Source organism: Anguilla anguilla, chromosome 2 (assembly GCF_013347855.1).
Source record: "Anguilla anguilla isolate fAngAng1 chromosome 2, fAngAng1.pri, whole genome shotgun sequence".
NCBI classification, from domain to species: Eukaryota; Metazoa; Chordata; class Actinopteri; order Anguilliformes; family Anguillidae; genus Anguilla; species Anguilla anguilla.
The window spans coordinates 75,415,090-75,431,894 of NC_049202.1; the positions used below are offsets into that span (position 1 = coordinate 75,415,090).

The window sequence follows — 16,805 nt, forward strand, 5'->3', positions numbered from 1 at the left end:
TTTGCAAAGCAGTGTGTCTAGTGGCAGGCTGTTCGCTTGAGAAGGGAAAAAATTGTCTCCTGAGCTCCAAATGTATCACTTTAGGAGCAAATCAGGTTTACGTTCGACAGCTAATCCCAAGCTTAAACACCCCTATAGCAAGCAGGAAACAAAAGACTGCCAAAAACAACCAAGTAATTCAGGCCCATGCAGAGAAGCAAGGGGAATCACATCCCATCCTGCCTGAGAGCTGAGCTGAAGGACTTTAGGAGTCTATCCCAGCATGCACAGGGTCACAGAGTTTCCCTTATTCACTTTAAACCCAGGATAAAGAGGCTCAGTGAAGGTGGTGTGGAAAGTGTGCAGGAGGGTCCGTGTGTCAGAGGAGACGCTGTAGAAGGACAGAGTGCCAGCCGGCCAGTCCAGATACACCCCTACTCTGCAGAATGGGGATGGGGGGGCAGGTATGTCAGTGGTTGTCTTTCTGTGTATGGCAGAGCATTTCTGTTTAGAGCAGTACAGACTCCAGGACTTGTCATTGTATCCAAACAAACTGGCGTCACCCCATCCTTTCCTGCCAATCGTTTTAAAGGCCATGGCAACGCAGGGCAACTTCCCCCCTTTCTCCACGCTCCACTCTGCCTCCCAGTAGCAGCGCTCAGACAGCCCCTCTCTGCACAGCAGCTGGTGATAGGTGTTAAATCTCTCTGGATGATCAGGATATGGCTGCTCATTCCCCCATATCACCCTCCTGTTCTCCTCTGACAGAGACAGCTTTCTGTGTGCAGTGTTGGGGTCCAGTGTGAGCTGAACAGCATCTGCAGACAACAGAAAGGTTAGAACTGATAACATTAGTGCTAGGATAAGCCTGTGTGTGTGTGTGTGCGTATCCGCTTGAGATTGCATGTGTGTGTGTGTGTGTGTGTGTGCGTGTGCATGCGCGTGAGATTGCATGTGTGTGTGTGTGTGTGTGTGCGTGCGCATGAGAGTGCGTGTGTGTGTTTGTGTGTGTATGTGCGCATGTGGGTCATGGCAGACTTACATTTCCTCAGTCCTGGTTTGAGCCTGGTCTCTCCTCCGTGGTCTACACTGTAGGGACAGAGAGATAGACAGACTAACTCTGAGCCAATGGGAGAGCTCCACGCCCTGACAGGACTTTACTCACCTGGCAGAATCATCTCACTGGTTATTCGGTGAACACAGCAGCAGTATGCAAACACAGAGGAAGTGAAACACAGAAGTGGGTTTTTTCCCAGAATGCACAGGGAGTGTTTATAGCAGGAGAGGACTCAGTAAAGCACCCTCTCTCTCACTATTCCTGCCCCCCACAAAAACCCACTCTGTACTTACAGCAGTATCTCCAGTCGACAGCTGGGGTCCTCCAGTCCAGCAGAGAGCGCTGTCACTCCAGACTCCCCTGGGTTATTGTAGCTCAGGTCCAGCTCCCTCAAATGTGAGGGGTTTGAACGCAGAGCTGAAGCCAGAGAAGCACAGCCGCTCTCGGTCACCTGACAGCCTGACAGCCTGCAGAGAGGAGAAAAGCACTCTTCTCTCTAAGCGTTGGACGAAAAGCAGGAGAAATTCTGACACTTTTAGTTTAAGGTGCTCGGCTAATGCAGAGCTATTCATCTGACTGCCTAAAATGCCAGTGTCAGGCTTTTTACACACATGGAACATCACAAATGAGCTATGCTGCCAATACAGTAAAAGCCTCAGTCATACGTGCTTTACAGATATTGCATAAGGAAATAAATTATGGGTATTATAACAATCCGTTTGTTATGATTACATGGTCATCCTCCTCACCCCAGTCTCTGCAGTTTACAGTGTGGGTCCTCCAGTCCAGCAGAGAGTGCTCTCACTCCTGAATCCTGCAGCTCATTGTCTCTGAGCTCCAGATCTCTCAGCTCTGAGTGAGAAGAACGCAAGACTGAGGCCAGAGAATCACAGCAGCCATCTGTGAGATTACACTCCCTCAGCCTGCAAGAGAACACACACACACATGCATATGCATACCCATGCACATGCACACACACACACACACACACACACACACATTAATTAATGCACGTGCCCACGCAGACAATGGCTATGAACAATTTAAACAGTGCCCTCCAAAAGTATTGGGACCAAAGCATCAGGTAGGTGTTTTTGTATTGTATACACAAGAAACTGAAGATTTGTAATCAAACAATTCACACATGGTTAAAGTGCAACCTCTCAGCTTTTATTTAAGAGAATTGTTTTGTAATGCTACAGTACGTAAGTGAAATTAGTCATGTTTAGTACTTGGGTCTTGGGTGGTTCCTTTTTTACATTTACATTACATTACATTACAGGCATTTGGCAGACGCTCTTATCCAGAGCGACGTACAACAAAGTGTATAACCATAACCAGGAACAAGTATGACGAAACCCCTAGAGAGAAGTACCGGTCCAAGTGCAGGGAACAACCGCATAGTTCAACTTGGACCCTGATGGTTAAACTGATTAACACTAACAACGAGAACGGCAACAACGCAATCTATGGAAAAAATACAAGTAGTCGTTAAGACAGTTAATGCACCTAGTCACCTACGAAACAGCTGCCTAGTTACAACCCTAAGTTTAGTCATTTACAGGGGGGAAGGGAGGGAGGGGGAGAGGTGGAGCCTGAAGAGGTGAGTCTTCAGTCGTCGTTTGAAATGTGTCAGTGTCTCAGCTGTTCTGACCTCCACAGGGAGGTCATTCCACCATCGTGGGGCCAGAACAGACAGGAGACGTGTTCTGGAAGTGCAGGTGCGAAGAGGGGGAGGTGCTAGGCGTCCTGAGGTAGCAGAACGGAGGGATCTGGCTGGCATGTAGGGTTTGAATATCTTGTGGAGGTATGCTGGGGCTGATCCCTTGACTGCCTGGTATGCTAGGACCAATGTTTTAAATTTGATGCGAGCTATAACAGGCAGCCAGTGGAGGGTAGTGAGCAGGGGAGTTACGTGGGAGTGTCTGGGGAGGTTGAAGACCAGACGAGCCGCAGCATTCTGAATGAGTTGCAGGGGTCTGGTGGCAGATGCCGGTAGTCCAGCCAGAAGAGAGTTGCAGTAGTCCAGGCGGGATAGAACCATTGCTTGGACCAGGAGCTGGGTTGAGTAGGTGGTGAGGAAGGGGCGGATTCTGCGGATGTTGTACAGGAAAAATCTGCATGCCCGGGTTACTGCTGCAATGTTGTTGGAGAGGGACAGCCTGTTGTCCATCACCACTCCGAGATTCTTGGCACAGGGTGGTCTACACACTGAATCTTGGTCTCATCTGTCCACAATATCTTTTCCAGAACTCTACAGGCTCTTTAAGGTACTTGGCAAACTGCAACCTGGTCATTTTGTTTTGGCAGCTAACTAGGGGTTTGCATCATGCAATGCAGTCTCTGTAGTTCTGCTCGTGAAGTCTTCAGTGTACAGTAGCCACTGACACATCCCTGCCTGCCTCCTGACCTGTCGGACAGGTATGTGGGAGTATTTCTTCATGGTGGTGAGAATTCTTCAATCATCAACAGTAGAGGTCTTCCTCTCTGAGCTCATCAGTGCTCTCTTTCTTCCAAAATATTGATTTTGGAAAAGGTTTGGTCTTTGTCTCTGTGGTGGAGTGGGCGTGGTTTGAGCGTCGGCTGCAGAGAGAGAGAGAGAGTGAGAGGAGCGGCTCTCGGACCCTTCGTCACAACTGTCAGCTGGAGGTAATCAGCGCCGATAATTGTTAATTGTTTAATTGCACTGATTGCCTCTGATTGCTTTCAACAGTGAGCCTGGGGTTTTTAAAAGCACGACCGGAAGCCGGAGGGAGCGAGAGAAGCGCCGGTGAGAAGACGGCGAGAAAAAGCGCTGTTATTATTGAATGTACAAAGAAAAAGCCGAGAGCTTAAATAAAATAGCACGGAAGTGCTAAGAACCGGAAACAGCGTCTCCCGTGAGTGTGTTTGGTTTCGGAGGGGTGGCACTCTTTTGCCACAGTCTCTAACTGTTTAAAAAAAAAAAAAATTATTATTATTTCTCAGCCTCATAATGGTTTCCAAGACTTTAATTGGCACAACTCTGGTTCTCATGCTGACAAACACCGACAGCAGACACAAAAGGCAATCACAAGCCTGGAATCAAGACTAGATACTGAAAGGCCTGTTATACCTACATCGAAGAAGCACAACACACACCTGAACACACCTGACTAATCAGAGACACCTGTACAGCCATTTGTCCCAAATATTATGGTGCCTTAAAATGGAGCAACTATGTATGAAAAGTTCTGTAACCAAAATGTATGAAAGTACCTTAATAAAATTCCCTTTAACTGCATGTGAACAGTTTGATTACAAATATAACATTTTGGAGTACAGAGCCGAATCACTAAAAAAATATGTCTTTGTCCCAAATATAATGAAGCTCACCGTACGTGAAAATGGTCACAGATGTATTTTCAGAGCAATAGAAGCATGCATGGACACGAGTGAAAAAAGATATACACTACGAACGCTGCCGCACAACGGGCAACAGTGTTACACTGCAATAAGGCCTATAGGGGGCGCATTCAGAAAAATACTAATTTGCATTGGCTCCGTAAGCCCAAAATGTTTGAAATTTGACATGAACCCTCAAACAGCTTCCCTGCAACAGTCCTGAGAAACATGTCCCCCTCAGTCCAACATTCCGAAAGAAAAGTAAATATGAATATGCAAAAATTTTGCTAAATGATATTAGACTAAACCTCCTTATAATCCAGCGTCATAATGTATAAACTGAAGAGAAACCCATATAGTCCATGTGTATCAAAATTTGTGCCCCCACCACCCTAGATGGTGCTACAGACCCTCTTCAAATTAGAAATTTTCTACAATAATCTAATCTCATTTTAAATAATTATTACAAATGTGCCCTTACATCCAATACACACCAAAGTTAGTATGAATAATATTTGGATTTGTTTTGCAGTCCATGACAAAGAACCCCCCATAGTGCTACGGCTCACACTTGGTGTTTGGCCCCCGATATTGCTGCTTGCAGCTATATTTATTATCATTATTATTACTATTAAAATGTTGCCTAACAAGAAGGAAATAATGCATAGAACAATAACACTGGACATGAAAGGAGCTCAGATGGTTGAGAGAGTGGCTGGCCTTTTCGCAGCTCAAATTTGATCATATGATGTTTGGTCATAAATGAGGTCCAGTGCGTCAATCCCAGAGAAACAGTTTGTAATGAATTTCACTTACTAAACTGGTTAGCAAACTCCTGCACTGATTTACTGACCTCAGCATGCAAAAATGGAGCCCTGATTCAGCTTACTACTGAGAGTGATGGACATTTCAGTCTGGATCTACAAACACTTATTTTTAAAACACTCAACATCACTTCAAGATATGTGAATTATTCAAGTCAAGAATGTTCAATGATTCCATATTTCATGAATTAATATATTTAATATACAGTAAGCTCATGTATTACAAGGTAAATGGTAAATGGACTGCATTTATATAGCGCTTTTATCCATTCATCAGAGAGGTTAGGTGCCTTGCTCAGGGACGCTTCGACACGCCCAGGGCGGGGATCGAACCAGCAACCCTCCGACTGCCAGACAACCGCTCTTACTTACTGAGCTATGTCGCCCCAACAAGGTCAAATGTGAGTAAATCTGGACTTTTAAACATCACACCTTACCTCAAAGTCTGTAATTTACAGTTTGGACTCTTTAGTGCAGAGCAGAGCAGCTCCACTCCTGAATCTCCCAGGTTGTTGTTGCTGAGGTCCAGCTCTCTGAGGGGTGAGGAGACTGACTGCAGGGCACAGTCCACAGATTGAAGAGATTTCATTGTGAGATTACAGCCACTGAGCCTGGAGAAAAGTAGCGACAGAAATCTTAGCTCATTATTATTGTGGTTCTCTGATTTTTAACATGTTTTACATTACAATGTCTTTAACCTTGTTTTCCATCTGATAACCTACCAGCTATTGCCTCATCCAACGGCAACAACCAGCCATCACCTCATCTAAAAGCAACGACAACAAATAGCCTTTGGAAAGGTGCCAGAAGCAAGCCTCACCAGCCTCCTGTCAGAAAAATGTTGGTGACACTGTGACAGGGGACGTACACTGGGCTGTTTACACTGATATTCCATATCAGCACAATGTGGCCCATACTGCATTCAGATGTAATACAAGTTGGATTGGACAAATCCAATTCACAACTGATTTCTTGTATTAAGACAAAACTATTGCATGCAATGCATGTCGGATTTCTAGAAACTGGATATATGTTGCATCAAAAAAATTAACAGGACAGGGACCATAACGGAGAGACAAGCAACTGAGAGAATCTTGTGTGGATATTTGAGCTCCTGCACTGCAAAGTGAGTCACATTGTAAATTGTAAATGTTTTTAATTTGAAAAAGTACAGGTCAATGAGAAAATATCTGCCCGCCTGGCTGATATCTCAACATGGATAGTCAGGCATCACCTGAAGTTCAACCTCAACAAGACTAAGCTGCTATTCTTCCCATAAAAGACCTCCCTACTACGGGAGCTCTCCATCACTGTTGATGGTACCTCAGTGACTGCCTTTCACTCTGCAAAGAGCCTGGGGGTGGTCTTGGGTGACCAGCTGAACCTCAAGGAGCACATCAAGGCCTGCAGTTTCCTCCTGTACAACACCTGACCACACACTCCAACCAACTACTTGTCCAGGCTATGGTGACCTCCCGTCTTAATTACTGCAACTCCCTCCTTGCAAGCCTGCTAGCTTGTGCCATACAGACACTACAGATGATTCAGAATGCTTTTGCCCTATTTGTCTTCAACCTTCCCAAGTTCTCCCACATTACTCCCCTGCTGAGGTCACTCCACTGGCTACCGGTCACTGCCAGGATCATGTCCTGACCCTGGCCTACACTGCACACCAGCTCAACCACTCTGCTCCACTACAGCAGGGTGACTCACACTCCCTACCATCTCGGTGAATGGTTCTCGCATGTCCCTACCACAGAGCTTCTCCACCCTATCTCACCCAGTGGTGGAACAAACTCCCCATTCCTGTACGAACCACTTGGTCATTGCCTATCTTCTGCAGCTGGGGTCTGAAGATACATCTCTTCAGACTGTACCTAGACTATCACTACTCTGCAGGGAACTCCCAATCTAGCATCACTCTTACACACTTGTATCCTTCTATCTTGTTCCTCTAGCACTTTCATGTTGCACTTGTATCTCTATCCAGCCCTTCCATTGCACATGTATTGTTATCTTGTTGTACCTTGACATCATGCCTCCTAGTTTGACTTACCATAACTTTTTGGTCTAGCCTATACTTACTGTGTGAACTGGACTGAATGTGTTCATGGCAATGGATAACTGTTACATAATGGGAATAGTACCTTATCAGACCTGTTTTTGTGTAGTTGTTCCAATGACCTTTGGTATGCACATATTGTACGTCGCTTTGGATGAAAGCTTTGGCCAAAAATAAATGCAATGAAGTAAATGGGGACATAAATGGTGATATCAGATAAATTTGGACTGAGGTTTTTATGGTAGATTATGGTAATGAATTACAAACTAATACTTACACAGCCTTCCTGCAGCACTTCACAGCTGGGACTAGTCTACGTCGCCCCTCTTCTGAGGTGTTGTATTTTCTCAGGTCAAACTCCAGCTCCTCCTCTGACACTAGGAGCACATAGGCCAGGACAGAGCAGTGAGCAGGGGAGATCTTTTCACCAGATGGACTTCCTGAGCTCAAGTACTTTTGGACATCCTTCACAAGGGAATCATCATTGAGTTCAGACAGACAGTGGAACAGGTTGATGCATCTTTCTGGGGAGGGATCTTTCTCTTTAAAGACCTTGATGTGCTGAACTGTTTTCTGGATGCACTTTGGGTTACTTCCTGTCTGTGTCAGTAGACCTTGGACAAGGCGTTGATTGGAATCCAGTGAGAGGCCCAGAAGAAATCGAAGGAAAAGGTCCAGGTGTCCATTCTTACTCTCCAGAGCCTTCTTAATAGCTTTCTTGTGGAAGTCACTGAGAGACAGTCCATTGGGTAAAGTCTTTTTACCGAAGAAGGGCTTCAAAGCCTTGAAGTTCTTTCCTATAAATGAATGAATCACATACAATGCAGCCAGGTACTCCTGGAGGCTCAGATGCACAAAGCAGTAGACTTTCTTCTGATGCAGCACAGACTCTTCTTTCAAGATTTCTGTGCACACCCCAGAGTACACTGATGCTTCTGTGACATCAATGTCACACTTTCTCAGGTCCTCTTCATAAAATATTGAATTGCCCCTTTCCAGATGTTGAAAAGCCAGCTGCCCCAGTTTCAGAAAGATCTCCTTAACCGGTTCCAGAATTTTCTGTGCATCTGTCTTATGGTTCTCCTGATATTTTTTCTGCATGAATTCAGCCTGGGTGTAGAGGAAGTATGAGTACATTTCAGTCAGTGATTTAGGGAGTTCTCCACTGTCAGGTCCACTCAAAAGTCGCTCCAGAACAGTAGCAGACATCCAGCAGAAGAGTGGTATATGGCACATGATGTAAAGGCTCCTGGATGTCTTTATGTGAGAGATACTTCTTTCAACCAGATTCTGATCCCTGAATCTCTTCCTGAAGTACTCCTCTTTCTGTGCATCATTGAATCCTCTGACCTCCGTCACCCGGTGAATTAATTCAGGCAGGATCCAATTGGCTGCTGCAGGTCGAGAGGTGATCCAGAGGAGAGCAGAGGGGAAGAGATTCTTCTTAAGGAGGTTAGTCACCAACACATCTGCAGGAGATTTTTTTCTTACGTCAGACAGTATCTTACGGTTCCGGGCACTGAAATTCATCCATTCATCCAGACCATCAAAGATGAACAAAACCTTGTAATTATCAAACTCAATATTTTCAAACCCTTTCATTTCAGGATGAAAGACCTTCAGAAGCTCAAGGAGACTGTACTCCTCATTAATCAAGTTCAGCTCCCGAAAAGGAAGAAAAAAAATGAAATCAACATCCTGATTAGCTTTTCCTTCCGCCCAGTCAAGAGTGAACTTCTGCACGGAGACCGTTTTTCCAATACCAGCGATGCCCTTGGTCAGCACAGTTCTGATGGGTATCTCTTGTCCATATAAGGGTTTAAAGATGTCGTTGCATTTGATTGCAGTGTCTTGTATAGCATGTGTCCTGGATGCTGTCTCAATCTGCCACACTTCGTGCTCCTCATTAACACCCTCACAGTCCCCCTCTGTGATGTAGAGCTCAGTGTAAATACTGTTGAGCAGGGTGTGTTTTCCAGGCTTGGCAAGGCCTTCATATATACACTCAAACCTGTTCTTCAGCCTAGACTTCAGCTTCTCCCGGACTCTTTCAGCACACATTTCTGAAGAAGAAACAGACATTTCGCTGAAGTGGTAGGATTTATACTGTTCTACAAAGTAAAGCAATATACCTATATGTTGTGTATGATATCAAATAGTGGGTTGTGAACTAAACAGCAGTAGTGTGTATGTAGGTTGTGAACTACACAGAGGTAGTGTCTAAGTTACACAGAGAACAGCAGAAATGTGTTACATCATTGTTTTATCATCATAATTAAAGTGAAAATAATGTACTTTTTTTTGTTTCCAGGTCCTGGTGACTGGAGTTCAGGAGTGAACCATCTTCAGTCATGGACTGCAGGGAAATAAAGACAACAGTTAAACCACACCTGACACTGAAGAAATAGAGAATTGATGAGGAAAGCCACAATTATTTAGCAATTATATATGGAGGTATTTTTGTAGCAAGTCACAAATATCTAAATGGTTTCACAAATATGGAAATGGACCCCATTGACATATTAGTGAAACCACTTAAATATTTATGATATTTGTGACTTTTGCTACAAAAATACCTCCATAATAATAGTTCAGATACACATTCAGATAATATAGTTCAGACTTAAGCCCTGTTCGCATGGGACTAGTATTACCTGGGGACCTCATGTGATTTACAAATTACCCCCCGACGTCTGTGTTTCGCACGGGATAAGCCTGTATTTTACTCAAATTTACTGACATTATACCCCCGGATATGATTGAAAATGTTAAGGCTCTGCTCTGCATAACAGTAAAATACGACCTCAAATCACCGAGATGCCGATTTGCACGGGACTAACATTATCACATGACCTCTGTGTTTGGCAAAATATGGTAGGTAATTTGCGGTACGGACATGGCAGATTCGCATGGGATTAAGATCACAGACGACCTCCGCAATTATTACAAGTTACTAGAGGTCCCCAGGTAATACTAGTCCCGTGCAAATAGGTGCTGCTTTAGATGTGTGAGTGAACGCAGGTACAGACTCAGGTGAGTGAGTGAATGCAGGTACAGACTCAGGTGAGTGAGTGAATGCAGGTACAGACTCAGGTGAGTGAGTGAACGCAGGTACAGACTCAGGTGAGTGAGTGAACGCAGGTACAGACTCAAGTGAGTGAGTGAACGCAGGTACAGACTCAGGTGAGTGAGTGAACGTAGGTACAGACTCAGGTGAGTGAGTGAACGCAGGTACAGACTCAAGTGAGTGAGTGAATGCAGTTGCAGACTCAGGTGAGTGAGTGAACGCAGGTACAGACTCAGGTGAGTGAATGCAGGTACAGACTCAGGTGAGTGAGTGAATGCAGGTACAGACTCAGGTGAGTGAGTGAATGCAGGTACAGACTCAAGTGAGGGAGTGAACGCAGGTACAGACTCAGGTGAGTGAGTGAATGCAGGTACAGACTCAGGTGAGTGAGTGAATGCAGTTGCAGACTCAGGTGAGTGAGTGAACGCAGGTACAGACTCAGGTGAGTGAATGCAGGTACAGACTCAGGTGAGTGAGTGAATGCAGGTACAGACTCAGGTGAGTGAGTGAACGCAGGTACGGACTCAAGTGAGTGAGTGAACGCAGGTACAGACTCAGGTGAGTGAGTGAATGCAGGTACAGACTCGGATGAGTGAGTGAATGCAGTTGCAGACTCAGGTGAGTGAGTGAACGCAGTTGCAGACTCAGGTGAGTGAGTGAACGCAGGTACAGACTCAGGTGAGTGAATGCAGGTACAGACTCAGGTGAGTGAGTGAATGCAGGTACAGACTCAGGTGAGTGAGTGAATGCAGGTACAGACTCAGGTGAGTGAGTGAATGCAGGTAGACTCAGGTGAGTGAACGCAGGTACGGACTCAAGTGAGTGAGTGAACGCAGGTACAGACTCAAGTGAGTGAGTGAACGCAGGTACAGACTCAGGTGAGTGAGTGAACGCAGGTACAGACTTGAGTGAGTGAACGCAGGTACGGACTCAGGTGAGTGAGTGAACGCAGGTACGGACTCAAGAGAGTGAGTGAACGCAGGTACAGACTCAGGTGAGTGAGTGAACGCAGGTACAGACTCGGATGAGTGAGTGAATGCAGTTGCAGACTCAGGTGAGTGAGTGAACGCAGTTGCAGACTCAGGTGAGTGAGTGAACGCAGGTACAGACTCAGGTGAGTGAATGCAGGTACAGACTCAGGTGAGTGAGTGAATGCAGGTACAGACTCAGGTGAGTGAGTGAATGCAGGTACAGACTCAGGTGAGTGAGTGAATGCAGGTAGACTCAGGTGAGTGAACGCAGGTACGGACTCAAGTGAGTGAGTGAACGCAGGTACAGACTCAGGTGAGTGAGTGAATGCAGGTACAGACTCGAGTGAGTGAATGCAGGTACAGACTCAAGTGAGTGAGTGAATGCAGGTACAGACTCAGGTGAGTGAGTGAATGCAGGTACAGACTCAGGTGAGTGAGTGAAGGCCTTACCTGTGTCCCTGCCTGCTGGGCCTCAAACACAGGCTCCATATTCAGGCTCCTTTTGCGCTTCACCTCAGGGCTGTTCAGTATAGCATCTCTGACAGACAGGGGACAGCAGAGACGGCAAGGCTCAACTAAAATGAATTTAACAGGGTAGTGGTGATAGTATATTCTTTAGAAGGTTGGGGCAAAGGTGTAGGATTGAAAGGGTAGAGGTGATGGTATATTCTTTAACTGGTTGGGGTGAGTGTATGATTTAGTTGTTTATTCTATGATAGTATACCCTTCAGATGGCATGAATATTTAGATGGTTGGGGTGATGGTATATTCTTAAGAAGGTAGGAGTCTTTAGATGGTTGGGGGTGATGGTATATTCTTCAGAAGGTAGGAGTCTTTAGATGGTTGGGGTGATGGTATATTCTTCAGAAGGTAGGAGTCTTTAGATGGTTGGGGTGATGGTATATTCTTAAGAAGGTAGGAGTATTTAGATCGTTGGGGTGATGGTATATTCTTCAGAAGGTAGGAGTCTTTATATGGGTGGGGTGATGGTATATTCTTCAGAAGGTAGGAGTCTTTAGATGGTTGGGGTGATAGTATATTATTTATTAGATGTTTTTCATGTTTATAGATGAGTTATTTACCCTCTTGAACTACATTATGTATGAAACTCCCACAGGTATACCAAGCATGTAACAAAAATCCATTATTTAAATTGTGCATATTGTACTCCATTGCAAACAATTGCATTAAAAAGGTAAAGATTTTTAAACTGATCATATTAGATGTATACGGTGCATTTTTAACCGTCTCTGGACTTTCCACTTCACATCGGTGTAGTGGTAAATATCACAGGCTGTAAATTCAGTTGGAAAGGCAATATAAGCCGACTACCACGAGACAGCCTCATGACCCGCAATCAACACTCGTAGCCTGGAGGAATGAGAGGAGAACCTGGTTGACCAATACCCACATTATGGACTTATAGATTATGGACTGAAAGAAAGGAATATGTATATGTGCATGTAAATAACCAGGGATAATATAAATGTGGTGGAATAATATCAAATGAAATTCAGGAGATATGTTATATAGAACAGCACACTCAGCTGTTATGAGATGGTATAGGGTGGTTATGAATCCAACTATGGAGGGGGAAGTAAAATATATTTACAGATAGATATGTATTGCCTACATGTTTGGATGCATGAGGTCACATCCAGCTTACTAAGCATATTATCACTGTCACTAGATTTTAATGGTTCCCCTGTGTCTGGAGAAGAGTGGGGGGGGGGGGTGGTGTCTCTTGGTGGTGTGGATTCCAGTCCAGATCTTATTCGGGCATACAAAGGGGTAAGCGTAATGTGGAAGGCTTGCTTGCAATTAAGGGATGCCCAAAGAATCACCCTGGGAGAATCGGTTTTAACGGTTTTCCTGGTACAATAGTCATCATTTGGGAGAATTTGCTTAAAGGAAACCCATTTCAGTTACACCAAAAACAATGATCTGATATGGTCAAGTGACTTTGAACAGCTGCTGCTAAAAAGTACAGCTTTTTACAACGGACAACTTTTCCTTCTCTGTTGGCATAGGCGAGCAGTTGCTCCACAGACACCATCTCTAACGCCCTTCTATTGCCTCCTCTGGCCTCTGATCTTCATTGTTTTCATTAATTTGATGAGGGCTGTCCTCTGTGCTTTCCTCACGAGTAATGTCCTGCTCTGGCTCGAATCGAAAGGGCTGCACAGAGGACATTTTCAATGGTGCTCAATGGTCAAGAGCAAATGACCAAGACCAGTGCATTCTATGTCAAAAATAACACTATGTCATTTTTGACATAAAATAACATAATGACGAGAACAGGCAACCCAACACAACTAAAAATAAACTAATGTCCAGTGCACTGTATATCTTTGGATTCGGCGATCTATTTATTCACAGTTCGGCATAACCATGCTCACCATAACACAGGTAGATAGCAACGTTGCTGTTTCCATTCAGCAAATTCAGATATAAGCACGCCAGCGAAGCTAACAACTGCCACAAAAACACAGTCAAAAACTGTTTGCTTCCCGTTGCTGATTCTCATCACCAGGAGCTTCGCTGTATGCACTCCCTGCATTAATGCTCCACCCTGTGTTCAATATCAGAATTGCATGTGTATACATTGTAGTCACATAGTGTTTTTAGATAAGGATAAAATAAAACAAACAAAAAATACATAATGGCGCCAACAGAATGTAAACTGCCACTGAAAAGTGGAAAGTGGGCCAGCTCCGAGCGGCGCACTGTAAAGCGGTTGCTTTGTATTTCATATTTTTGTCTGTTGTTTTAGTTTATCGTTTTCGCCTGGAACCTGTGAGGGGGAAGGGTGAAGATGTTGTTTTATTTCATTTTGTGTGGGTGTGCTCTCTCTCTCTCTTTCTCTCCATGTGGCAACCAACGGTGTTTCCCAGGACTGCCGCATGTAACACTATTTTTACGTAATTGTTTGCAATATGGCTTCATAAGCACAACATGATCACACTGTTATTCTTCATGGAATGCTTAGCTATTTCTGACATAATGTGGTTTAAGAAGGTAGATAATCCCTCTAGACATTAAAAGCACCTAAATAATAAAAAATTAACAGCTTATTAAATTTAATTATTACGTTTCTGTGATATCAATTGTGGTTGGAAGGAAAACCAGCATACACAGGGGGCTGCAGGACTGAGGTTGGGAACCCCTGGTTTAGAGGGTAGGGATGATGGTATATTCTTTGAAGGGCAGGGGTGATGGTATATTCTTTAGAGGGAAGGGTTGATGGTATATTCTTTAGAGGGAATCATCCAAAATTATGGGCATTAATATGGAATTGGTCCACCTTTTGCTGAATAACCTCCAATCTTCTGGGAAGGCTTTACACTAGATGTTGGAGCATTGCTCTCATTGTGTGGCTGAAACAAAAAAGGGTCTTCCCCAAACTGTTGCCACAAAGTTGGAAGCACAGAATCCTCTAACATGTCATCGCATTAAGATTTGCATTCACTGGGGCCTAGCCCAAGTCGTGAAAAACAGCCTCAGACCAAGGAGTGTCCAGATACTTGGTCATATAGTGTATATATTCGTAGAAGGTAGGGGTCATAGTACAATCGTAGAGGGTAGGGGTCATAGTATATTCATAGAGGGTAGGGGTCGAAGTATATAAGAGGGTAGCAGTGAGAGGGTTGAATAGACACTTACGATGGCCGTTTCCTCACTGTCTGCTCTCTGACCTCCGCACCTGCAGAAAAAGGATACGATTTAAAAATATAAAACTCATCCACTCTAATGAGCAAACTCACCCACTCTAATGAGCAAACTCATTCACTCTAATGAGCAAACTCACTCATTGTAATGAGCAAACTCACTCATTGTAATGAGCAAACTCACTCACTCTAATGAGCAAACTCACTCACTCTAATGAACAAATTCACTCAACTCTAATGAGCAAACTCACTCAACTCTAATGAACAAACTCACTCAACTCTAATGAGCACACTCACTCACTCCAATGGGCAAACTCACTCACTCCACTGTAATGAGCAAACTCACTCAACTCTAATGAACAAACTTACTCACTCAACTCTAATGGGCACACTCACTCACTCCAATGGGCAAACTCACTCACTCCACTGTAATGAGCAAACTCACTCACTCAACTCTAATAAGCACACTCACTCACTCCAATGAGCAAACTCACTCCCTCAACTCTAATGAGCAAACTCACTCAACTCCAATGGGCAAACTCACTCACTCAACTCTAATGAGCAAACTCACTCACCCACTCTAATGAGCAAACTCACCCACTCACTCTAATGATCAAACTCACCCACGCACTTCAATGAGAAAATTGACCCACTCTGAGTAAACTCACCCAGTCTAATGAGGAAATAGTCATAAAACCCAGCACTTTGAGTGCTTAAACACTTTGTAATAAAATACTGTACTCATTTCAAAATAAGAACTTTAAAACCAAACAATTTGGACTTCCTTGTGTTTACTTTGAGAGGGAACCATTTTAAGCGGATTGAGGAACCCATTAATATCACATTTTTATACAATAATTCATTAAAACTGATGTATTATTGCTCTCCTACAGTACCCCTCCCCTCATTGTCACCCTGAGGAATCCAGAACAATTAATCTAGTATTCCATTTTTAGAATGTAAGGCAAAACCACTAACGGTTCAGATAAAAGCATTCACCTTTGACAGTGCATGGCACACTCGTGCATTAAGTAGGCAGTATACTTCGTAAGAAGTAGAACTTTTTGACCAAAACGAAGCAATGAGAACAACTGAAGAACAAAAAGACGCGGTGTTGTGTGTTCGTACAGTGCAGTGTGCGACGGCCCCCAGGGAGAACTTTTGGAAAACTTCTTTTTTGTTCTCCGACCTCCCCGTCTCAACTATTGGTCCAAATATCACATGGTTGGTTACATCATTGTTGAGAGTTCAGAGGTCAGACTTCACATGCTTGTACAGAGAGTCAACGCCAATCTCTCTTCTGTAGAGATGGGTATTCTGTGAGTTCCCGCATGTTTGATGAATGGTGCTACTCGTTTCAGCAAGTCATCAAAACGCCTAGCACACATTCGGAAGAGAAAGTGGACCCCCTCGTCTAAACTCCGCATTTGCCGAATGTACAGACAAAACTCTCCATTCTCCATCCTACTCTGATTTAGAGGGTGAACGTATCATCTCCTTCGCCTTTTCTTCTTCTTTTGCATAGCTAGATAAACTAAAGCCGCTTCACTATATACCGACAACGGTGTTCGTAGACATGTTCGCTGGTGGTTCTCAATCCTGAAGTTCTTTCTTCTTACTGAGTATACTTTAGACAGCTTTAGTGACTGCTAGAAAAATACACCGTTGTCCTATAGGATTCCATTGCACCCATGGGTTTGGTAGAAATAGTAACATACCCCCAATTATGTGACTGAAACTGAAGCCAGTACACCTGGACAGGCCTGGTTTACCATGGATAACAAGGGCTGGGTAGCATTACATTACATTTATTT

General features: G+C 44.2%; 1 protein-coding gene across 4 annotated transcripts in view; it reads right to left on the reverse strand.

Moving 5' to 3' along the window:
• Positions 1-244: 244 nt before the first annotated feature.
• The window catches only part of LOC118221471 (NACHT, LRR and PYD domains-containing protein 3-like), a 28,246-nt gene continuing 11,685 nt past the window's right edge, over positions 245-16,805 (reverse strand). For all 4 annotated transcript variants that reach the window (XM_035406585.1, XM_035406584.1, XM_035406586.1 and 1 more), the window contains exons 3-11: positions 14,987-15,026; positions 11,774-11,861; positions 9,581-9,641; positions 7,563-9,348; positions 5,661-5,834; positions 1,786-1,959; positions 1,330-1,503; positions 1,022-1,068; positions 245-797 (exon numbers count right to left, since the gene is read on the reverse strand). In XM_035406585.1, the coding sequence (XP_035262476.1) occupies positions 253-797; positions 1,022-1,068; positions 1,330-1,503; positions 1,786-1,959; positions 5,661-5,834; positions 7,563-9,348; positions 9,581-9,641; positions 11,774-11,861; positions 14,987-15,026 (3,089 nt within the window). In that variant the 3' untranslated portion in view covers positions 245-252. The remainder of the gene's footprint in view (positions 798-1,021; positions 1,069-1,329; positions 1,504-1,785; positions 1,960-5,660; positions 5,835-7,562; positions 9,349-9,580; positions 9,642-11,773; positions 11,862-14,986; positions 15,027-16,805) is intronic.